The sequence below is a fragment of the Bombus pyrosoma genome, linkage group LG5 (genome assembly GCF_014825855.1).
Source record: "Bombus pyrosoma isolate SC7728 linkage group LG5, ASM1482585v1, whole genome shotgun sequence".
NCBI classification, from domain to species: Eukaryota; Metazoa; Arthropoda; class Insecta; order Hymenoptera; family Apidae; genus Bombus; species Bombus pyrosoma.
In genome coordinates, this window is record NC_057774.1 from 6,191,235 (window position 1) to 6,216,768 (window position 25,534).

A 25,534-nucleotide genomic window follows, 5' to 3' on the forward strand; every position below is an offset into this window, starting at 1 on the left:
CTAACAACCTTCGCGACATTTAACCTACGCTACGCTTCCATTTTCATCTGCTCCCCCCCTCCCTGAGCTCTCTACGAGATTAATTCTGGCGACGTTGCGACGGTTTAAGAGATGATTTGGAATATCATCTGGAAATTAACTGGCGCACACATTCCTACGAACTTGGAATAAAAGTTGCAAGTCAGATGTTGAAAATTCTAATTTCAAAGTAAACGATGAACGATCGTAATTCGCGAGGATTGATATTCAAAGCTGCGGCAAATGTGAAAAAAGCGTTCCGTATCCAAAGAACGCAACGAGTCCGAATATTAAGGACGATAGATGGACAGAAATTGGCGGTAGGATGCGAGCGTCTGGTTCTTTGTTGCGCGGAATACCTTCGGCAGTAATTATCGCGGTTTGCTGGCTGTATTCATCCTCCGGTTGTGTCTGTCTGTCTGCGAGAGATAATAGCGACGGACGAGCATAGGCTGCCAACTGTGGCGTTTCGGAATCCCGAGTGTTTGCTCCGCCAACCAGTCCGTTCTGCTGATATTACCGTAAACTGACAAAGTTCGAGTTTGATAATTTGTAGCTGGCCCGTGTCTTGCTCGTTACCCACTCGAGAAGAATGTGACAATCGACGAAGAAGCTACCCTCTTTAACTTTCCAAAACTAGTCGAATATTCGAAATAATTGTTCGCCTGTGGTGAGATATACAAAAGGCGAAACTATCAGACAGCTTGACGTTATAACGTGCTCCGGAATCTGTTGCTTCGAATGTGAGCTTTACATCCGGCCAGCAAAGAATTTCACCTTGGATTCGCTGGAAAGGCCGAATTCCACGTGTTCAACGACCGAATAACCCGAGTCAAGGTATCCGAACTTGATCCTCCGGCGAATACCGCATCCTGCTACCTCTTTTACAACCTGCAATTTTTTTCCTTCTCTCTCGATTCACTGAACAGCAAACATTGTCGTGGGAACTCGACCGAACCGAGTAGCCAATTTACCCATCGAACTTTCTGCTTTCTAATTAAATTCGATGCTTCGTCGATTTTCTTGTTCCTTAGCGTCGCTACCGTTTCCGATAGACGCTACGTAAGTCGAGTTACCGATCTATTTTACGAATGAAAAGAAAGTTACCACTTACCGACAGTTCCACACTCGAGCGTTTTACGCGATTAAAAGTTAAACCTTTCTAATCGTTCGAATAAGCTTCGCAGGAATCACTTAAGGGTAGAGAACATCGTGTTGCCGTTTAACTACGTTGGTGCGCGGCTGATACGCATGCATTATGCAAATTCATCGGCGGCCGCATCGTCAAAGCGAAGTCTGTCAACGTTTACGACGTTCCGCAATCGGTACGTGTAATCCAACCGGCATCCAGCGTGAAATTCAACCGAGCTTGCGAGAACTTCGTTTAATGTAATCAGTACGATTTGCAATAATCGAGGCTTCTCCAAGCCACTTCCAGCATGACTCGCTATATCCCCGCACATGGTTCAAACTATCCTAATAAAAACTGTCTACGACTGTGTAACTACCATGGGAATCAGTTTGTAGGAATTCGCGATCCACGAAACTCATCGCGTTGAAATTTCCTGTATTTCTTTGAATCTGCCGCTCCGCGCGAATATTCCGATGAATTGCCACAACGTTCTCTATACAAATTCCTCTTTCGATATGTTTTTTCTTTCTTTTTGTTTTTTATTCCACGTTGAAGCGAGAAATTATGGGAAGCAAAGTTTGCTAATTGACGCAACGAAAGGCGATTTAATCGCGTTTCGATTGCTGGTTGTTCCATAGCCTGTTTCGATTACCAACCGAACAAACACACATATCGACGTTCTGGCAATTTGTACGTGCGGCTGGATATATTAATCCCCCTGACGAAGAATCCTCGTGGCGATGAAGCTTTCGACCGAATCGGTGGATCGCGCGGTGAAGATCGTTTTTCTCAAACCCCTTGATACGAGGATTAAACGATTGGCGAAACACAATCGCGAAACCGCATCTGCGTGACCGACCACCATTTCAATTGGCTAGCTCAGCCGTTTTTGAAATTACCACTGTTAATAAAATCTCCAACGAGCGTATCGTTCCTCCTTCACGAATTATTTTACAGATTATTCATCGAAACAATAATGTTATTCACGTTCTTGCTGGCGAATTCAAAATCAACAAGCTCTTCTAACGTTTGCCCTCCGTTTAATGGATACTTCATTCGTGATCGAACGTATAAAATGTTAAGCAACTTGCAACAATTCCAATCGATCAGGCTGTCCGACGACAGCGGGAATTCGCAGCTCTCGATCCCAAAGGAGCAAGCTCGAAAACGAATGTATCGAAAGCGACGTAAATTTGAACGCGAAACGTTCTTCCGATCAGCCAGTTGTAGCTCGTTCAATTAATATTCATTCGTTATGCAATCCTCGGATCGGCAGACCGATATTTACACGCGATCATCAACTTCCGCAACATCGACCGCTCGTTATCGGCTTGTATTTCGAGCCAAAGATCAAAACAACGTTTACGTTGTATAACGTTATTTATGAGGAAAATCAAGGGAAACTGGGATAGCTGACAGTTGAGCTGTAACTTGCGCGTTCGTGAAATTATCATTAGCATACATTGAGTATTACCTTTGAATTTATTCCGCTCGTTGACGAACAAACAATAAACAGGGAAAGTGAAAACTACGTTTCAAACGAATGTTGTAATCGAACGAGTCCGCCTCGATAAACGAGTTTACGTCGAAAGGAGCCGCGGTATCGATAATTCATCCTATTTACGTCTGCTTTTACACTCGCCATAACAGTCCTGTTTAGCATCTATAGCACGGCGAATCGATTGGTTCGGCTAAAAAATATCCATACGGCTGCCATAAAGGAGAAAATCACGGGCAAAATGTGAATCTGGCGACGAAAAATGGTATGGCGATCGTAAAAATCACCGGTGCACCAACGATGCTCTCTGTCGTTATTTTTAATACCACGCCGGTAGTTTGGTTAATAAACAAGTCGCTATAATAATGGCGAGCGTGTTTTTATTCGTTTTTATTTTTCTTTTTTTGGATGCGTTGCTCTTTGCCGCGGTAAACGCGCGTGCAGCTGCAAAACGGTAAACGTGTTCGCGTGCATCCGATCCGCGAACCATTTGCCCTTGTTTTAATTAACGCAATCGATCGACGAGTATTTTTGTTGTACAGAACATGATCCTAACGAGCAGGATTTATTCCCCAGACGCGAAAGCGTGATTATACGGCTGCACCTAGAACCGTGAAATTGCAACTACAGCCACGGTGTTGTTATTTTCAATTTAGTTCATTTATTAGTCATTATGGGATCTATCAATCAACGTCCATGTGATTTATGGTATTTGTATTTCCTCTGCGTTTTCTCCATTTCAGATTCTACTGGCTCGCGTGTTTCATCGTTTACTATCTTAATACTAATTATGCATCTGTGAACCCTGTTATGTGAATGTGCAGTCGATCGCTTTGACTTCGACCGGTATGAAACCAACAGATGTCCTAACGTCTATGAACTGCAGCGTACATTTTCTGCGTTTAAGGTCAGAGGAATGAGGGCCACGTACGAAGACGCGATAGATAGAACACGAACATTCCGCAGTTCTACGATCGATTTTGTTCTACGATTTGTGTAATCAGCTGTTAAGCCAGAAATCATGCGCCGCAGAGGTGTTCGATTAAGGTTCGCGAGTTCCACACGGCCAGGGCCTTTAATATTCCATGGATCGGGCTTAATGTCGCGGAAAGACCAGCAGCAATCGAATTCGTACTTCCATGGAAGATACGAGCCTGCGAGATTACGCTTGCCGCTGCATCTTTTCGCGAACGCAATAAATTATTTTCCAACCTTTTCACGGGGGATTTAAATTCCGCCTTATCAAAGCGGCGAGACCGCGAGGTTACGAGAATTTATGGCAGCTGTTTCGTTCCACTGCGATACCGACATCACCTTTTTTCAAATTTCAACGCTGAAAATACCACGCCAGTCCGCGAAAAGTCCACCGCTTTGATTGCCAGGTGCTAGTTGCTCTCGGGGAAAGAAACTGATAATCCTCGAATTTCGCGCGAGTGGGAAATTCTGCCAGACTTTGCCAGACAATATATCGAGGCGTGAAGTGGCGCTTACCTTCGGGAAAAACGATTCAGCAGTTTCCCAAGGCTTCGGAAGTAACGCGGAGCGGTAACATAAACGTAGACCAGTTGATCGTCGTAGCCGTAAGCAGGACGTTCCCGATTGCGGCTGTGATTGTAAAGATCGGCAGTGGCAGCGCCTAAAGTGGCGTTCAGCAGCGTCCCCCACCTTATCTAACCCAGGAACCAAGCACATCATTTTTCCTCTGCAAAATTGCCGATGATATCGCGGCACGCGTTAACGTCTACTCACATAACCGAAACTTTCTTGCAGATACGACATGTTGAAAGGAACGTACACCCTCTGATCCACGTCCACCCAATTGTATAGATCCTTGTGCTTCGGATAGATCTGCAGGGTCGAAACAAAAACGTTATTCGATGGATGAAATGGCGTAAAAGGCAGCAGAATGATTCGAGAACATAGTCAAATTGGACGATGAACAAAGAGTGAATGCGATTATAAAGTAAATTGTCAAAGGGTCAAAGTGAAAAACGCTTCAAAGATATTTAGATAGCGATTCGTTATCGGGCTGTAAAAGATGTATCGACTCACCTTGCTGAGAGATAGACAGAACTGTAGCAGCAGATCGGTCTCCGAGGCGCGATCCTTCGGATCCATCGTCTTCGGTAGAAGGCCGTCAACGATCTTCTGAATCCTCCGCGACCTTTGCTCTTCCATTTTGTTCTGAAAGCAATCGTCCACTGCGTGAGATCATCCGATTAATAGACTTTAGATCGGCGTGCATTTAATCGGCCACACGTGTAAAATCTGCTCGCCCACTCAACGAGGATAAGCCCGTAGATTCGTCAAAAAGATTCGAGTGTTCCTGGCTAAAGGATCAGGATTGATGATCGTGAAAGGGAAACGACGAGATAGGCAGCCGGACAAATGCGTCATCCGTGACGGTGGAGAAAGATCGATGGTTTGAACGTTTGTGAAAAGACGGCAGACTGATACTTGGAACGGCGAATCTCGAAAGAACTTGAAAGTTTCATCGCAAAAACTAAACCGCGATTGTCTTCTAAGATGCAAATCCAAGATCCTTCTTTAAAGTTGGGACATCTCAGACGTTTATTACTTGCTTCCATGATAACGACGAACCAACTTTTCCAACGCGGCTTTTCTCGAGGGGAAGGCCGGAATTACTCGAGCGTAAATAATTTCGCGGGAGATCGATGAGCGCTTCCGGCACGACTCCGCTATCGGAGGGAACGCGTCAACGGGACGAAAAAAGAGAAATTGATCGAAGCTCACGTTGATAGGGCCATTCAAGACCGAGGGTGGCTGCTGGTTCTATCTTTGGCACGCATTTCGTTGGTATTTTTCCGCCCGAGGAAGGTTACAGCCCGTGCGCCGCGATTCGCCCCGGCGCCGGTTGTACTTCTCCGAATGTCCATGTATGTAGCGTAATGGTCTATCGTAACGACTATCGAGCAGCTTCTTTTTTCCTGCTTCATTTCCTTCTTCTCCCCCGGCGAGCAAAGTTTCACGCGTTCCCCCGAGAACTGGAACGGCGCTCGCCGAAATGTCTTCCGGTAGCCTTCGCCGGGCCATTCCCGCCATCGTCGACACTTTCGTCGAAATGGTTTCAGAGAAGAGGTGTATTTAATAGACCGCGATTTCTTGGAATTCTCTTTGGACGCCTCGATGATCTCCGTACACGATACCTAAATTTTACACGTATTCAAGACACGCGTTTAAAGTGAAATAATTTCCATTTGAATCGTCGGTCGGCTACAAGAGCGTAGATTTCGCTGTAGAATTATTAGATCCTCTACATTCTATCGGTTCTCTATTTCCGATATTTTAGCAAGTTCTCCATTAACGTTGTTCCCATTGAGACGAAGAACTACTTGAATCCTCATCGACGCTGGCGAGTAGCATCAGATCGGAGAACAAGACCAAGTTGATTGCTTGAAATCCTTTATGAACAGTTCACGGACTGTACAAGTCCCGTTATTATTAACGGTTCGACGAATTAAAAGGAACACCGTGAAGTCGATGGGCATCGTTATCGAAGTCGTTAGCGTGGCACAAAGCTGCGGCTTCCATTTCCTTTCGCGACAGTGTGTCATCACGTGCGATCCACCCTCTGCTTTCCCTCCCTCTCTCTCCGGCTCTTCAGCTTGTTCGGTCGGCGTGCCCACTTTCCATCCCTACGCCCCACAAAAATAACGCGACCCAATTTCTCCAAGTTTCCACGGGATCGAGTCATTGATTCCGTGGACGTGGGTTCGATGGGACGAGATTCTCGTCCGACTCCGTCTGTCCTCGAGTGTTCTCCAACGATCGTTCCCTATTCGCTGTGTTTCTCCTTCGGTAAATAAATGAAGTCACGGCGAAGAAGCTCGTCAGCCAAGCAGAGCCAGCGAATGGTATGGTAACTAAAGCAATATCCGTTGGTTCGTGTTTTATTCGCGCGGAACGAACGGCGGAATTGAAAGCGCGGCGGGGGATTCCGGCGAAGACCCAAGCCGAAAACCGGCGGATGAAACGGAGAAGCCGAGGCTACCCGAAGGAAAAATTCATCTAACAGAAAGCAGGAACGTCCCAATTGTGGGAAATTGGCGTTAGATATTCTGGAACCATTGGAAGTTCGGTCGTTTCCTTCGTCGGGGGAAATTTTAAGGAAAGAATTTTCTAAAGAATTTTTACCTTTGCTAAATTTAATAAAGTTTCTGAGGATTGGTGTGACAGAACTTGGTAGTTTGGTATCTTAGCTATAGCTAGCGTAAAGAGAAAGTAACAAGGGAGAAAGGAAAATGGACTGTAGCGATACAAAAAAAGGGTAGCTGCGATAGAGAGACGACGATTCTGCCTGGGGAATATTCGGGAAAAAAGTTCGAAACAGCGACGCCGAAATCGAAACGACGCCCAAGCGATCAGGACCGAATTAATGAGCTGGATTCGATTACTCGTCTCGATACCTGGCCAGATTTTTTTGTCCAGACCACGCGCTAAAGCGTCCTAGGGATTTTGAAAATTCAGCCCCAGGCTGCTCCGTGCTTCGGTGAATTTTTTTTTACAAAACCACGATTCGATTCTCTTCGTTAGTGAAAATTTCACTCAAATCGACCGAACGAAAGATAACTTGAAAAAATGATAATACCTGGAATTCCAAAGAAAACCTAATCTATTGTTTTAGATTAAATTCACGCTTAGTTTTGAAATTGAATTTATTTAAATTCTTTCTAGTTTCTACAGACTAAATTTATTTAAATTTATTCTACTCGACTAGTATCCTTGCATGTTACGCGTTACAACGCGCATGTCAAAAACAGGTACAGAAATAGTAATAACTCGTGGAGCAAGGAAGCGTTAATTAAGTAGACGCGTTGTCCAATTCTTTTAATAAACGTTTTAACGCTGCTGGGCTCGAGTAAATTAATAAGGTGAATCCGATAATTCCCGGCCAACGGTCGCGGTTTATTTGCACCGGTTAGAGCTTAACTACTTATATGTATTTTCAGGGTGACAGGGTAGCGCGGTGAAAAAGGTCCGACCGTCGCGTGGCGTTTTATTTCACAGGAGACCGTGCAAAACGCGGCCCGCAGATTAAGCGTCGGAATATAAAACGATGAAACGCGAATTTATTAAATCCGCGTTGCCGGCCAGTCTAACAAAACCAGTTACGAATGGCTGCTCGTCGTTTTCAGAAATTAAGCAAAATGATCCGTGTCCCTCCGCCGTCATCTGTCCAATTGCCAAAACAAAGAACTGTGATGAAAGTGGCCGGTGTAATTAATTTTTGGGACGTAAGAATATTTTTAACCGGCGAGAGGACGCGATTGAAATTTTGTCATTCTGACGCGAGCGCTGCTATAAGTAAACTAATCAAAATTATTCTTTATTGGAATTTTAAAATATCGAAGCTTAGGTGAGTCGCATAACCCAATCTTACTATGTATACGTGTCCTTTTCACTGTTCCACCGTACGAGACGAGATATTCTTCGAACAAAAGCCTTTTTCGCATGCAGATTATTAAAGATGTAGCACGACGTCGCATCGAGTCCCACAAGCGGAGCAACGAGGCCACCGACGAGCCCGGCAAAGTCATTAATTTAAATTTCAATTCGATTTCCATGTTACTCGTTCCCAGAAGCGACTAGGTCCGGCAAGAAATCGTACGGTCCAAACGAAGAACGGTGCAAAAGAGGGACGCGGATGACGTCGCCGTCCGCGTTCGTGATGATGCAAACGGTCACGGTGCATTTAGTCGAATTTCCAGCGTTAATTAAAGTGACGTAATCGTGGGACACGTGTCAGAGATGAAAGCGAGGAATCGGACATCGGGTCGGATATGGCTGGAAAATAAATTGAAGATGGATCGTGCTGAATGCTGCTTCTGTATGTTCTAATACTCCTCGAAGGATGGAAAATAGAGAGCCGCCTCGGCAAAGGCTGACACAGACCAACCATAATGTCCTTTTCACGAGTCAATTTCGTTTCGAGATACGAGTCGCCCGTAGGCGAAAGTCGAAGCCGCATATTACGTTCATTCGTTTGCTACGCATTTGTTACGCTTTAGATTAATGCACACACTTTTCCACAAAACGAGCATGGAACTACCGTGTTATTTGGATCTCAATCGCTGAAATAATGATATAAGAACACTAAACTTACACTTAGAATTTATATTAGAATAGTTATATACTTATTTGATAAACGATTTCAAAGATATTCATCGATACACACTTGCGCGCGTATCACCTTCTTTCATATCAGACTGTTAACTGAACGGTTTACATTCCTTTGTTTTTGCACACACATACTTCCACACACTGATATTCACATACAAGTGTCACTACTACGCAGCTAACCTAGTCTAGCACATGAAATTATACATATCTCAATATATCGTATTAATACTGTTCGCTAGTTTTGTTGTTTGCGTATGGCAATAACCGGCGGGAAAAAGATCGCGCTCCAAAGTAATTGTTTCAGTGAGATTGTTTAACGAGTTTAATATCACACTCGGAGTCTCTAGTCCCTCTATCAATTTTCCTAGTTCAAACATCATCCACCGCGTAACATTTACTTTCCATTCGTTTTCCGACAGTAGAGCGAAACCGTGTCATACGTAAAGTGGAGATTTGTCGAAAAGTCGCAGTCGTATTTACCGCGATAAATCGCCGGGAAAAACTGCTTACGCAGATTCATACCGGATACGAATGTTTTTAATCCGTAGGATATCAGTGGTTTGCGAGAGCAAACGAGGCGTCACGACCTCGCTATGCATTTGCCCGGATATTCAGCCACTTTGACCGCGGATCGATATTCTTTTGATTTCTCCTGATAATCAAGACACTGGCCCAGAAACGATCGATTCTAAAAACTTGGATCAAGAATGAAGCAAAATCATCGGCTAGAAACTAATCCTCGAGGATTACGGAGGCTCAGTCGTTCCGCTGAACCACTGCAGAAATGATAAAGGTATCTTACCGGAAGAATTCTGCATTTCCACGATGCACGACACATTTAATTACTGATAATTCGTCGTTCCGTAAACATTGGATTGCGGGAAATTTCATTAAAAGCTGGCACGCGCGCCGGCAGATGTTAAACGAAACCGCGCGTAACTCGCCAAGCTTCATTAATCAAAATCGCCGTAACGTTCGTACGTGGATGCATCGAGGAAGCTGGTCGTCGCGTTCGATGGATTAATTCCACTGGATCGTTGTGTCCGGTGAATCAATTCGACGGTAGATGATACGAATAAATATAGATACGCTGGGAAAATAACGAAGTCGTATCTGCTCTCGGAGGACGTTGCCGAAATTTATCGCGTTCGGTGGCAAAAAAATAAAACTTGGCAGATTAATTTTCAGCTCTCGGCCACTTTGCGATCTGCTCGTAAATTGCGAGGTGTGTTTCCTCGGAAAACGGAAGGTCCCTGGCGAGGTATCGCTGTTCGAATAACGTGCAATTTTTGAAGAGAAAATTCAGGCGCGAGAATACCCCGGGGAACGACTCGATATCGCCAAGTCAGAAAGCGTAACGATATTAATATTCATCGTGCGAATTAATATCAATGGCCACTACTCTGACCGGAATTCGAACGTGGCATTTATTAAATTTAATCGAACCCTTGTATCTGAATTAACGATCTCTCCGCCCGATGAAACGAGCGGCCAGAACGAGGACACTAAATATCGTTGCCGGTTACGTCTGCGCGTTTCGACATCGTGATATAACGAACAGCCGATCTCTCGTGTTTCTTTCCTCCTTCCGTTGCGAACCGGCCAGCTCGATACAAAATTTATACGCGTTAATTGTTGGATTTATCGAATTCTCTATGTAAATCAAACAGATTTAGTGTGTTTATATATACGTATACGCGCGAGCGCGCGCGTGTGTGTGTATTAATATTTATGGATGAAATTTAGTGGCCGGTTATCGTAAATTATATAAAGGGCCACAATAAAATCCGTAAATTATTTAAGACCCAGGAGGAGGATGTGCATACAAAGTAAAGCAAGTATCTGAAATATATGTGCTCGTAAAGATAGTCTATCTTTAATCAATAAACGAACCACTTTATACAATTTTTTAATCGTTTACGAAACGGACATTTCTCGTTTATGCAAATAAGTCCGAGGGTACCTATTAGAAGCTATAATAATTTCATTGATGTATCTGCAGGGTTATTACGCATATGTTTTATCGACCGTCGCAGGATTAATAATGGTCTAATGCTTTCTTGCTATATAAATAAGCAAGAAGCATAAAACATGGAAGGAAGAGTAAAACAGACCCTTGAACTCTCCCTTCTTCCATGATAAATCACGCACCTGAGAATCATCAATCCATCCGAAACTACCATCGGTATCCTACGAAGTTATACGGCATTGAAAAAGAGGTTTAGAAAATAAAGATGAAAGAAAGAAAAATAAAGACCGCGGAGAAGAAATATCGCAGAGAATGTCATGGAAAATTAAAAAGTAGTGTTGTCAACGGGCTAAGGAAAACGATGAACAACCTACAATCGGATCTACGAGGATCTGGAAACATCGGTATGGATTGGGGTATTTTCTTTCGGTTAGAAATCAATCTCGAATCGGTAAATTAATTTTCCAAAAGCAATCGGAGGGTATCTTGCTGCTCCAATCCCTAAGCATCCATCTTCTCGTCTCTTGTTCGATTCAAAGCGACAAATTAAGAAGAATGGTAGAAATAGCAGAAAAAAAAATAGGCTGGCGAACCGCTTCTCTTTCGAACTCGCTATGTACACCGAGTTTGATCTCCATTCGAGAATTTCGTACGAGTGGCCAGTTCGAGGGGATAGTTCGAGAGGATATCGGCGTAATTTCAACGGAAAGCTGCGATTTGCCGCGTGTACATGATAGCTGAAGCTAAATAGGCCAGCCAACGAGTCCGTCGGACTATTTATTCCATGGATGGACCTCTTTATTGCTATCTCGAGGAAATTTCATTCGATCGCGACGTTGCTTGTCTGGCGTCGGTGCTGCTTCGAACGATGCGCTTACACGAAATTTACCGATTCGTGGGAACAAAGGACGCTTGTCACTGCTGAAAAATTCGACCAGAACCGATAGAAAATTACAAAAACGATATAATCGTTTGTTAACGCCGACATATAGACTCTCGATGCTTCTATTCAGGTTCAATGGCTGATTAATGTCCCTAACTGCTTGTCATCAAAGACCGTGAAAAATGGGAACGATCCTCGAGCGGATTTGACTCGAGTTTGAACGACTTCGACATGGCAAAGTATCGTTCAATGGCGTGTTATCGTATGAATAGCTCGGCAGAACTGTTGTTTCTTTGAAAAACCGTACTTGCTCAAACAATAGCCTGAATAGATGAACGTTATAAACAGTTCGCGTATTGCTCGTGCTGCTAATTTCCAGTTCACGTTGAAGGCACCTGTCGCTAGTTAATTAAAGCTACCTGTTTCCGCGTTATAATTTCCCCAGTTTGGTTTTCTTCCGCGTGGCTCTTTCCTTCGAGTATATTTTCCGAAACAAGCTTCTCGAGCGCGCTGAAAGGGAAACATCTTTTTATGTATCCAACGAGCAGTTCTGGCCAGCCCCTACTTCATTTACGCGGCCGCTGAATTCGCAATTTCGTTACCACTTTCGGTCCTTGTTTAATTCCAGTTGCAGAAAAGAAAGAATTTATCTCGTTCGCCGACTGAACTAGGCCGAGAGTTAAATTTGTTTTGCCGTATACTGGTCCGTTCGTGATGCATTTTCGAGGAAAACTCGCGTCACGAGCTGCTCTACGTTTGTTCCTCAGCGCGCACCATTTGTCGGCCAACGTCGCCGGATGAATCAATTACGCAAATTAAATCCGACAGTTTCAGCCGCGCGACGGTGGATACGTTTCTCCGGAGGATGTCGTTCGATTTTCATGAGTCGCATTGATTGATTTCCACGCATTCTCGATCCGGTCGCCTGCAAATTCGTCGGCCAACCAGCTCCGTCGCGATCTATTTAAAACTTCCATCAAATTAATTAACTGGAAATTACCGTTGCTGCAACGCCGATCATCGTCGCACTGGCATCGTTAAAAATGCAAGGTTCCAAAGTTGAACGACCCCTTACCGTTGTAGACTCTTCAACCACGTCGTTTCTTGAATGAAAATCACAGCATCAAAATTAAAAGATCAATAAGAAGATGCTCGTTATGATCTTTAGTCTTCTATAGTTCTTGGACGAAAGGGTGTTAAAATGAGGAAAAACGAATAAGCGATAAAATGAAAATTGCGTTGCTTCTTTCCTGGAAGAATATTCGTAGAAACACGGTGGAACGAGAACGTGTCGAAGACAGCCAAAGTGAAAACGGTCAACGATTAACGCGACGCGGTAAACGGGACACGCGTTGTTTGCGCGTTGTTACGACGATTTCCAAGAAAATTGATCTTCTCTCGAATTTTCATCCTATCGACCTTGCTCCCTTTCCCTTGTTCTTTCCACTCTGTTCGCATCGGATTCTCTATGAGATTGTTTGCCGCCCTCGTGTAGGCTTTCTCGTTCCATGAGCGCCGCTCTTCATTTACTGATTCATATTGCGAAATCGAGCGGAAGACCTCCCTTGGATTGCAGTCTCGCAATCTCGCAGATCGTTCCACCTTCTCTCTTTCTCGCCTTCGCCTGTAATCATGGAACGCGCGTTTCCTTCATTTTTACCCGACTAACTTCATGGAAATGCAGCACCTTGCTAATACAGTCGGAAAAGTCTCTGTTCTCTCGCTGCAGATTACGACAACCGGTTCTCCGTGTCTGGTTTGCATCTTTTCTCACTGTCCGATTTCTTCGTCGTCGATGTCCTGCAGAGAGGATATTGTAGTTATTTCTAAAGCATCGTCGCATCGCGGACCGAACAGGATTCGAACAGGATATCTGGCACACTCCGGTGCGCCTCTAGACGCTATATCCTTTCAGTAAGGAACGCGTGAACGTTGTCGCGTCTATGGTTCCAGGACAATGCGACTCAAAATATCCGCGCAAAGATTTCTTAACGACCTATGAAAAATACGATTAACAAAGAGAATAATTTTACGCGAGAAAATAAATGGAAAATGTAGAGTAGAATTATTTGACACGGCGCTTCGTCCTCGATAAATTTACAAACTTGATTAGTATATGTCGTAAATTGCTGTTGTTGCTCTGTATAAAATAAGTTTGACAGAGAGAAACGCGTGACGATTTAGGAAACAGACTGGAAGCTAAAGCTCGACAGGATCGATGTAACGAGGTATAAATCGGCACGAAGTTATGCACCCTTCGAAAGAAGCGTAATTTTTTAAGGCTATGATTTAGTGCATTGATGCGCGAGACTGGGACGATCGTATTTCTGCGGTGTGGCGCGTCCTGAATTAAAGACACGGGGCTCGGCTTCATTCTACACAAAAGACATATATCTGAACGCGTTACACCGCGCCAACCTGTTCGTATGAAGGCTGCCGTACTGTGTGTTTTATTACGATATATTTTTCCGGACAGCGCAATAACTCTTGCGCGAATTTGTACGGCCGATCATCTCCCGGGAATCAGGTTGCCAGTAAAATTTTCTCCCAGCATCGGCGAATCTGCGTGTTACACGATCCGAGCTTACCGAGAAATGTTTGGCTTCTCTTTGTACAAACTGAGTGCAGTTAATTTGTGTGCGTTAATTTTAAGTTTGCCTCGGAGCTATAAAATCGTAGAAACTCGTGATTTTTCTGGCTTCGTTATTAAACGACACGGATGTTGGAAACCATGAGGAGTAAAAATTTGCAAGTTCTAATTAAAGGATGGTGACAGATCGCAAGCTCGGCTGTGATAACGAGTGAAATTGAAAAATATGACGTGCGAATATTACAAGCTCTAATTGAGAGTCGGGTAATAGTGGCAAGCACCAACTTTTACGTACTGCAAATTACGAGATACCGATATGACATTGAAAGAGAAAAAAAAAAAATACGGAAAAGAATTGCGAATAAAAGTAACAAGTTGAAGTGTTATCGGTGCAAGCAAAGGAATTGTAAAGTCTAACTAAAACACGATAGAACGTGATCAGTTGCATTTTTACATTCCATTACAGGAATTTTCAGAAACGTTCTTCCTCCGTCTGACATCCATACAAACGTAAACCGATCGTGAAACGACAAGGATAGCTTTCTCTGGCAGTATTAAGTATAATCTCGCGTGCATAACTATTCCAGGAGTCAAAAAGAAATGGGAACACACACGCTCGTACATGGAACTATAAAATCTACACTCAGTGGAAACGTACGATCGCGAAAGGATTTTTATTTCTTTGGTCGCTATCGACGTCAATGGAACGTACATTACTGCAGTCTCCTAAATACGGGCTTCTAAGTGGTCGCAATTTCAACTATTCTTTTCTCGCGACACGGTTAACTGACCGAAATCAACCGTTCGAATAGAATCGTCAGAGTCGCAAGCAAGACAACTGGAATCACGATTTGTCTTGACTAACCAAATCGATGTCGTATCCTACATTCAAACAACACAAATTTCAATGTTCGCCAGTTCGGTACGTCTGGAAGGAAATTCCGATCGATTTACGAGAGACGGGGAATTTTTCGAACGGAGAAATTGAAATTTATCTCGACGTCGCCGCGTCGTGTTCCCAGCACTGATTTATAGTCGCTTTCCCGGAAGGATGGAAACAAGCGAGTGAATTAGGACAAAATGCAGAGCGAGATCTCCTTGTTGTGGAACTAAGAACTTTCCAGCCGAGTTGCTCCTTGCCTCCTTTCCCTTCTCGTGTCAGTTTCCCGTTCTTCGTTCGACCAACTCTCCTCCGTACGGAGTTCCGTGTATCAAATACGATTTCAATGGAGGGTTCACGGTTCTTCGGCATTTCCCTGTGGGACGTTCGAATTTTTGTAGCACCGTCAACCTAAGGGGAAAGGTATACGACAAATCGTTCTGGAGAAAAGTTTCGGCAGCCTGGAGCGTGACGAAACGATGGATACATTTATTCGCCTGTCTCTGTAGGTCTTACGTTTCCTTAGAAATTGCCAGTCCAGTATAATTCATGAAAGCCTGACATTGGACAAAACGCTGTAACGGAATAAATATATGTAAGGTACTTGATACGAAACGACCTTGCTGCATATTTTACTGGCAGACAGGAGGGTTAGTTCCACACTCGATATCGCGTCCAGCCGTTCTGTTGAACTTTGTGCTTCGTTGAGATAAGTAGGGTACATCTCGCGGATGATTCATGGACCCTAGTTTCTGGGAAAGTCTGCTTGGCGCTCGCAAAGCAAAAGACGTCGTTGAACTTTCGGTCAACAATTTGAAATCGAGTCAGCTTACAGTACATTCATGAGTCGTTTCGATAGAGATGGTTGCCCCTAATGCGCTTCGAGTACCGTTCGAGAATTCGACGTTATCAGCGAGTCACTTTACTGGCCAAGTTCGACGAAGAAGTTGGCACGAATTACGCGCATAGTTCACCGCCGTGCACCATAACTGTCTCGCGATACAACACACTTAGCTTAGAATTAATTCCTGTGGTGGAACCGTAATACTACGAGTGATTTGCTAAGATCGCTTCCGGTGGTGTTGGAGTTCGGATACCGTGAAACCTATGCCAAGGCATAATGCCAAATAACGCTATAACGAAGCGAATTATTGCAGGCGCGAGAGGATGCTGCAAATTTTGACGTTTCGACGCCCACTCGATCGATGCCCGCGGAATTTTCTACCAAATTCGATTACATCTGCCGCATGAAAATTCCTATGACGTACTGCGCGATCGCTTGCATAACGATGAAACGTTCCGAATGACACGGCCTTCGTAAATGACGCTTTGACGAATATATTTTTCCAACGAAGGCTAACGCGATGATTTGGTTGAAATCCGCGCCCCATCAAGATATCCAAGCAATTTCTTTGAATTTATTCGAAAAGTATCCGGACGGAAGTTTCCGATTTTAGTCGCGTTCGTTCCGATAAACCAAAGTAGAACAGATCGTTTCGTCTTTCCAATTTCTCCTCGATTTCTTCCTCTCTCGTTCCATTAGCACGGTAACTCTGTTTCGCCGAAACAATCGTTACCTCGGGATAGATAACACGCGAAGTTTGAAGTTTCCAAACGTAATCTGATACTGATACAGCGTTCGTTCCTGTTGCGCTTACGAATCCGCCTGAAAACTATTTCCAGCAACGTCGATCGAACGGAAGTTCGTCTGGAATTAGAGGAAGGGGTTGTCTTTGGCAGGAAAAAAGCGGCTCGGTAAACGTAATTGCTCCAGGCGAAAACTTCGATGCAGTTTATCTTTGGCCGAGAAGCGATTTCGTTATCGGGTCGGCGCTCGTATTGACGGCTGCTTTTTCCATGCGGGCAAACTTGTTTCGAATTTGTAAATTCCCTTTCGGTACATCGGTTCGTCTCGCCAAAGACAATTAATCGCTCCAAGTTCTACGAATAAATCCTACGTCCTTGTGTTTACCAGCGCTCGTTTTTTAAGACTGCTGACACCTATGCCACGTTCGTGTCGACCAAATCATTCAGATCTTCACTGTTCGCTATTTGCAAAAGCCAGTAGCAAATATACCATCAATGAATATTTCTCATCACCTATTCATCCACTGCTTTCCAACACCCACCAGGATACAGCATAACGTTTCCCCTCGGAACCCTTACTTTCAACTCGCCCTTTGGATTTTCGCTCGTCACGCACTATTCACCCTCAAGAGATCCCATCCCCGACTACACTGTACACACACACACACACACACACACACAATGATCACGTATGTACGTCTCATAACGCTTGAAATATGCGCACACGTACTTGCACGGTTCTCAAGCGTCTTACAAATCCTCGCGACTCCACTCGCACGACATGACAGAGCTTTGTCGCGAATCATTTATAATCCTCCATCAACACTTGCCGAGCTTATGAATTCAAGCTTCTACTCTCGCGAATATTCTCGCGATCAATGAAACCAGCGAAACGGTTCCACGCAACAAATATCGTTTCGCTACGTTGGATATCGCGTTTCGATCCGATGATCTTCTTTCTTTTTATTTCTTTTATGTAAGTTCGCGTTTAAATAGCACGGTATAACGGAGTACTCGACTAGGCTGGATTTATACGACGGGACAGCCAACCTAATTAGGTTCCCGACGTTCGATCGATCATGCCAGGCCGCATACCATACCGCGAATACTTCTGGATCGGATCGGCACGGCGATCAGCGGTTAATATCGAGATTGAGATTTCGACAGCACTGACAAGTGGGTCACGTGTACCTGACGTCTCGAGTCGCAGGCTTCTTCGCCACGCATTTACATTCCACGGAAAATGAGAAAAATCTGCATCCCCGGTCAGGTTTTGTAAACTCCGTTGAGCGTCGATCTCGAGTATTGCAAGGTTACGTGTATGACTAGTTACGTGTTGACACGAATGTTGCCTCGTCTTCTCCTTTTTACATTTCCTAATCTTATTGCTATATCCTACAGCATAGTAGTACAGACAATTTTCTAGTCAATTCTAAACGATTCTGCAACAAATACAGAGATCGACACGCAAAAGTGTCGATCGAAATTCGTCGTTCAAGTTACCAACGAATATAAATCAACGCGTATTATGTGCTAATTCTTAGCGAATGGGACAAATCGATTAATTTTTTCGTAATACGAGAAGCATCGATAGGTAGAACAGCGGAACAACGGTTTCGTTGAACTAAATACGTTTCAGGAAACTCGACCAATACGTCAGTCTTCCGAATGCAACCATAATTTGTACTCATCCATTACATCGAAGCAGAGAAACCGCAAGACCGGTCGATCAGTCATCGTAGCGAAACGCTCGATTGCTCTACTCCTACCCCCGAGCAAACTAGAACCAGTTCCCAACATATTAATTGATATTCGAGAGGGGTTCCAAGTGCCTGGCCATGGTTCTCGAAGACGAGAGCTGGAATCCGGGTAGCACGAAATTAATAATAATTTCGATCGCATTGGCGCGAGTTTAATTCGTATTGATCGGCTGCGTCCCAATTTCAGAAGGGAAGGGGGTGCAATTATCCGCCTCTATATGTTCACTGGTAGCCCACGATAAAGGAAATCGAAACAACAACGCAGTATCGTACACGAGCTCGTTTATTCGTAACGTTTGTTTAGTAACGTTTTGCTGCGTTCTACTCCCGCAACGATCGAATCGCCATCGCGAGTAAATTTAGACGATGGAAAACGAATGACCGAGAGCACCTAACCGGCCACATTTCCGTTAAAATGCTGGAAGGTCGATGCTTCGTCGACCGAGATATAAAAGCGGATCGAATTAAAAAGACGAAGAACGCGAGGAAAAATGGCAGAGATTTCGTTTATTAGCAACGAGAATTTACGACGGTCGTGCCGTGGCCAAACTTGTTATCGAGTAATTCGGCAAAGTCGTAGAGCACGCAGACAACACGTCACGATCGTCCGGCCAAAACTGATAGCGTGATATATTGCTACCACGTTACGTCGCACGGCTACCAAAATACGAACGTAAACGCGAGCGAAATACTCGCGCACATTTTGAAAAAACCTGTCCTTTCGTACAGAGGGAGCAGACCCTGTTTCATCATTTTGCTGTCGAGTTTTGAGGAAATATTTTTTCCATGCCGTCGACTGAAACGCATCGGTATTTTATTTGATGAAAAATCATATGTTCCGTAGGTTCGCGTGTAAAGATCGGCGTAGCGAAGGAAATTTGCTCGGCTGTCAGGATACAATTACTCACGTACCTTGATCATGGTGTAAGCTCGGCTTTCCTCGTGGACCGCCCTCTTTCGCTGCTTCTCCATCATCGAGTACGCCTTGGCCCATCGTAATCGTTCTTCCTGTGACACGACACAGTAGATTCAGCTAATCGTCGATTATCTACGCTAGTGGTTACTAAAACTATCTTCCATGATACATCGAGTCCATAACGGGAGGAAACGTAAACGTGGCGCGTTAAATTAATCGCGATATTCCTGGCCAATTTGTTTCCAGAACAAATATTTCCTTTCGTTTAAACTATCCGACGTTCGACTTCGTGCTAGGAATACGTTGCAGCGGAATCGACGGTGGAAAATTCACGCAGAGTCGCGCTAAAAGGCGTAAACGCTCAACGAATCGGTGGAAATGAAGCCTCGGCAGTTGTTTTTCTCGTATCGCTTTTCTCTTCACTATTTACACACGGTGAGAAACATTAAACGCTTTAAACTCGAACCTCTTAAAATGGAACGGATTTCGCATTGCGCGGGGTTACGCGTCGTTGCCGTTTCAACGCCACGGCGGCAGCGCTTAATTGTCCGGCAAAAATTAGCTCAACTAATTTCACCCTTTTATCGTGCGCTTCCCAGTTTAACAGAGAGACGCGGACGTTTTTATTGGTTGAAATTGCGCAAACATCCGACAGCGGAATGCTTTGACAACTCTTTCTTAATTCCTGTTTCAAGTTTATCGATTCGTTCGTTAGCTTTATTCATCTTTTATATTTAGTTCGCTGATTCGCAATATCTTCGAAACACAGGATTCGTGTAAAAGCAATTATCGACAGCCACGTGTGCACGCCAACGTGTATTAAACACTTTGACTGCCACGCCGAAATCACACGTTTCGCTCAGAACACCACGGGAGTATTTTTATTATTCAAAGCATATAATGGCAAAATAATAATAAATTGATGATGTCAAACGACATTCTTCCCCAATGAACCTTTTGTCTTATTGATGGTCACGAGTGACCACCGTGGCGCCTTGGTAACTGTTAGAATTTAATCTTAAAGTTAAGAAATAAATCTGTGGAAGACACAATGTTTATGTTGAAATAATATTAGGTGATGTTTATTAAACAATATTACAGAATCGAATGTATTTAAAATATAAGTGAGTGATATGGATCGTTGACAGTTGGCTAGTTACTCTCAGACTGACTGTAGGTAATGACCCATGGCCCCTTAAAGATTTTCAACCCCACTCTCTATACAGTAGTGAGTATGACCTGTGTAAGTGTCCTGTTCAAATGCCTGTGTAGGTGTCTGTATGTGTAATATCGTTGTACTCCAACAGTAACAGTTGATAGCGACATATTATAACAAGGCTTCGTTTATTTCAACAAACCATTCTTATTCGTTATTTCGTCGTAAGCAAAACGTGCAGAATATATTGTTGAAACGCGTAGAAGATCTTAGTAAACGGTATTTGCTCATTGTATATACCAGGTTGTCCGAAAAGTTTCTTACGTTTTATAAAGAAATGCATAGCATTTTCCCTTTTATATTATTTTATTCAATTGTGTATGACCCACTTTGTTTTATTATTCCAAAATGGATCATACATAATTCATTAAAATAATATAAAACAAAACATGCTGTGCACCTACTAATTCCGTATAAAAAGAAAGAAACTTTTGGGACAACCTGGTATAATAGTAAGGTATGTGCACACTTCTAACTGTGCGACACGAAGAAAGAAGGGCAAGCGTACCTGGCACGAAAATTTTGCAGAGAGTGCCATAAAAAAATGTTAAACAGTTAGGATCAAAAATTGCTAAGAGTCGGACCAAAAAGATGACCATCTATTGTCCAGATTGTATCGATGAGCCACATTTATGTTTAAAGTGTTTTAACACAGTGCACCGTTAGATGCAACATTTCTTCTCTCTTTTTTTCTTATTGATGTTCTAATAAAAAGGTTTAATCGTTCAATAGGGCACTTTTTATTTCAAAGTATCTTCTACTTATCGGTTATATTCAAAATGCCCTAGCTGTCAATTTTCATTCAATTTTTACAATTTGTAAGAAGTTCAAGCGGTCCGGTCACCAATGAGCAACGTGGCAGTCAAAGTGTTAAAGAGACGAGACAAAGAAGTTCGTCTCTGTTGATCGGATAAGAAGCGTAAAACAAAGAGGCCCGAACGATATAATCGCGGTATCAATTAATCGATTTTGTTAATGATTCGTAACGCGGATGAAATACGTCGACCGCAACACGAACGTTCCATTAATCATGGAGATCGAGCCGGTAAATCAGTGACAGTGCAGGAAATAGTTACTAACGAGGTGTTTTAATGGCGCCGCTAGGAACGCGATAGATCGTTCGCAGGTACCATCTTTATGGATAATACATGATTCTGCACGCGGTAGAACGCTCTAAAACGTAAATAAATAAAACGAGCGAAAAGTAACGTTTCTAATTGTAAGCCTGGATATTCAATTTTCGGACGCAGCTCGCTTAAAAATGATTGATAAGCGAATTTCTTCAATTAGATGCCAGGTAAACTGATTAACTCGGCTCAAATAACTTTAACTCGTAGTATAATATAAACGAGATAGTCGCGGTTCTAAAAATTGAATTTTATTTATTACGATTCGCGCTGTCATCGATAGAGCCGTAATATTTTTCACTTAGAGCCGATTTCACTTTCCGGTCGCATAATCTGGATATGAAAATGTTTAGGGCAAACACGTTAACAGCGACTGCGACAAGACCAGTCGCGTATCATGCTCGTCGTAACAGTAATTCTACACAGTCGAATCGGACTCCGTGCATTATCATAATCGATATTTCGTTAGCATAATGAAACGATACTCTTGCTCGTTACGAAATGGAACGTCCGCATGAAACGCGACGCGGCACATCGATGTAATTTGCCCTCTGAAATGGCTACAATCGAAACAGGAACAGTCGCGCGATTAAAATTCTCCTCGCTTCCTGATACACGCGGTGTATCGTTTGTTTGTTTAAAGCAATTAATCGCATATGCAATTTCCCTCTACACGCATAACCTTTATCCGGTTATTGGCGTATTAAAAAACGATTAGAAACAGCGAAACAACTGTTCCCCGATCTGTCGTTTTATAATTTACCTTTTATGCGCCTCTTACGAGTACCCGTTAATTCCCGCGACTTCGACCAAACAGAATCAACGAACAGCATCAAACATGGTCAAACAAAATGGGAAAAAGCATATTTTTACGGATGTTCCAGTTACAATGGTTCGCGAAAATATTTGCACTTTTACCACAGAAAGCCTTTATCCACGTATTGTACATGTACGTACAAAACATTTTGTAGTTTCAGTATCATCGTAACGAGATACGACGCGATTAGATTGGTAAGATCAGAAAGCACTCTGAAAATGTATATAGAAATTTCAGTAATTTCAGTCGACGTTCATAACCATGCTAATAAGATAGAACAATGTTTCGTGTGACACGCGTAATATATTCACAAAAGACTTGTACGAGCGTTCAGACATCTTCGCGGGCTACTCAGTATCTTGCGCAAGAAACTTTTCTTAAAATATAAAGTACGGACAAGACGATACGTCGACGAGTAATCTCCAATTGCCAATCGTCCATCCAAACGTTGTCGCTCAAATCGCTGAAAACCGACGATTTTGAAACTCGCGACGATAAGCAAATAATATGAAGAGAGAAGAAATCATGGGTGGTGATGCAGAAGGCGCCGGATCGGAAGGTCAAGCTGTGCGGGAAAGATGGAAAATTAGGAAGATAGTTGTTCGATGTGAGCCGAGGACTTTGGCGGTCGGCCAACCAGCTCCGACTATTTCGACGTACACCTCGCCGGTTGAAATTCCTGGCTCCAGTCTGTCCTACTCTTCTGTCTGCCCTAGCAGCCGCGTCTAGCGTAGTCCGCGTATCTGGCATCCAGCTAACGGAGCTACACGAACCCCGGCCGACTTCCTCTTCGTTTCCAGCCTTCCGGCTTCCCGGTTCTGGCCGAGTTTCCGCACCCATTGCTCTCTTTGCTCCGCGATTTATGTTATTTTTCCAGCCACAGCTTATCGCCTCTCGTATCGCGCTCGCTTCGTTCGCGCTCCGCGAGACATTGACGGAATTATAGATAATCTGCTGGAAATTTCTGAACCTATGTTCGAGCTCGATCCTAACACTGCTACGTTCTTTCGGTAGTGTTCGACGTGGAATTCTACTTTTCTAACATTCAAAGATATCTCAAGTTTGAACAAAATATGGAAAGATTCGTCTTATACGATAGAAATTGGTTTTATTTGAAAGTTTTGTTTAAGAGGAAGAGCAAGATCGAAATATACAAATTCAACGAGGATTTTTCTTCTTCCTTCGGAAGAGAGCTATTCCAAGGTATCCGACCGATCTCGTAAAAGATAAAAGGAACGCATCGATCGAGCATCGATCTGCAAATATGCTACATTTACCACGTCGATCGAGAATCGAGCCATTATTCATCCACAACGAGCTCGTCACGAGCCGTAGCGTTTGATTGAAATTCAGCGTGCTGCTGGCTCCTTACCGATCGAAACTACGCCGATATTGAATTCGTGGCTCCAACATTATCGAACACGTGCTTCCAGCCTGGATTCATACGACAAGGATGATCTTAGCGATACAGATGTAAGCGTAACAAGGACTCGCAGAGATGGGACAAACTTTATGCCATCGTGAGAAGTTAATTACAAGTCGATTTCGTTTCATTCTCCGTGCTCAATCTACATAATACCATGTTCATACTTCGAATATTCGCGCAACCATTTCATTGTAAATCGTCAAGGATCGGTGGAAAATCTTGGCATACTTCCTACTAATATTAGCATAAAAGTAAGCTCAATGGAATATGTTTTCAGGTGGCTTTCGAATTGGACCAACATAATCGTCACAATTTTATTTAGCACGTGCTTGTGTAATCTACGCGTGTGTACATAAAAATCGTTTATGATAAATGTTCAGATACTTTCGCGAACCAGTGTACGACAGAATTGGACGAAACAAGATACCAAACTCGCACGAACGAAAGCGCGAGAAAGGAAAGAATACCAGAGTCCTGCGTTGATCTTTTTCGATGTGTCCGTCAGCCATTTTCTCTGCAACCGGTCTACTAACAGACAAGTTAAAGTGTCATCAGGGCTGGTACCCTTTCACGTCGAGGTTAAGTATTAAAATCCTCTCGGCCTTAAGCTCTTATCACAATCACAAGGAGATTCGTCAGACAAAAGAGTCGACGCGTTGAGATGGGAAGATCCAGCGGGAGCTGCGCCCCGATGCACCGTTTTATGCAGCGTGCCAAGCTTCCAACGAATGTCCGAACGCCCCTTTTTCAACGTCTCCCTAGGCTTTTATTAAAAAAGTCCTGTCAGCCACGGAAATTATCTGGCGGTTAATACGCCACCGTGCTTTAATTTATCATTCCGTAATTAATTCCCTGTGCGCGCGTTTTGTCCGACTAAGAATGGATATGACGTCCTTTGAAAGAGCGTTAACCAGAACGGAAATTCGACGAGAGAACCTTCTTCCCTACGAGCGACAAAACGAGGAATCTGCGCTTATGGTCTGCTGCTTTTAGGCTTTTCTCTATTTCCCAGAAAAATAGAGAATCGACAAGAGAGAACGAGTAAGAAAGACTCGTCGATCGAACATCACGATCTTGTTTAAGACGGTGAACAGCTGAAAACTACTCGAAAACCCTCGACTCAGCGAAGGAGCATCGAGAGACGCACTCGAAGCGTCTCGAGCCTCCGACTCCTCGTGCACGGACACCGTTTCCCGCAATATTCTCTCCATCCGTGCCACTCATACTTACACTTCACCTTTTACAAAAAGCAAGCATTTGTTTTCTAAAAGATTCTCTGCAACAATTAAGCGGGGGGATCTGCAGCTCTGGCATAAGTCAAAGTTACAGGAAACAATGCGAGGGGCGAGATCGGTATCGCGAAACTTTAACGAGAAACTTAATCACATCGGGCTGCCGATCAACCAGTTCTCTTTAATCTGAAAAGGGTCGTCCCTCTTCTGGTCCAATGAGCTTCGCCGCTGCAATTTCGTCCTCAGGCCTTGTAATTAGCATCCGAAATTCATGGGGTAATCCGATTCCGGCCAGGCCTCCGCCGTTGACGAAAATTTTCTCGTCAAATTGGCCGGCGCCTG

The 25,534-nt window shown here is 43.7% G+C and overlaps 1 protein-coding gene across 2 annotated transcripts in view; it reads right to left on the reverse strand.

Annotated features, from left to right (window-relative positions):
* Positions 1-25,534, reverse strand: part of LOC122567791 (neprilysin-1) — a 73,396-nt gene that overhangs the window by 4,983 nt on the left and 42,879 nt on the right. Inside the window, exons 7-10 of one of the 2 annotated variants that reach the window (XM_043726787.1) lie at positions 19,371-19,466; positions 4,701-4,832; positions 4,398-4,496; positions 4,140-4,318 (exon numbers count right to left, since the gene is read on the reverse strand). In XM_043726787.1, the coding sequence (XP_043582722.1) occupies positions 4,140-4,318; positions 4,398-4,496; positions 4,701-4,832; positions 19,371-19,466 (506 nt within the window). The remainder of the gene's footprint in view (positions 1-4,139; positions 4,319-4,397; positions 4,497-4,700; positions 4,833-19,370; positions 19,467-25,534) is intronic. The other variant, XM_043726789.1, reaches the window with a different exon arrangement.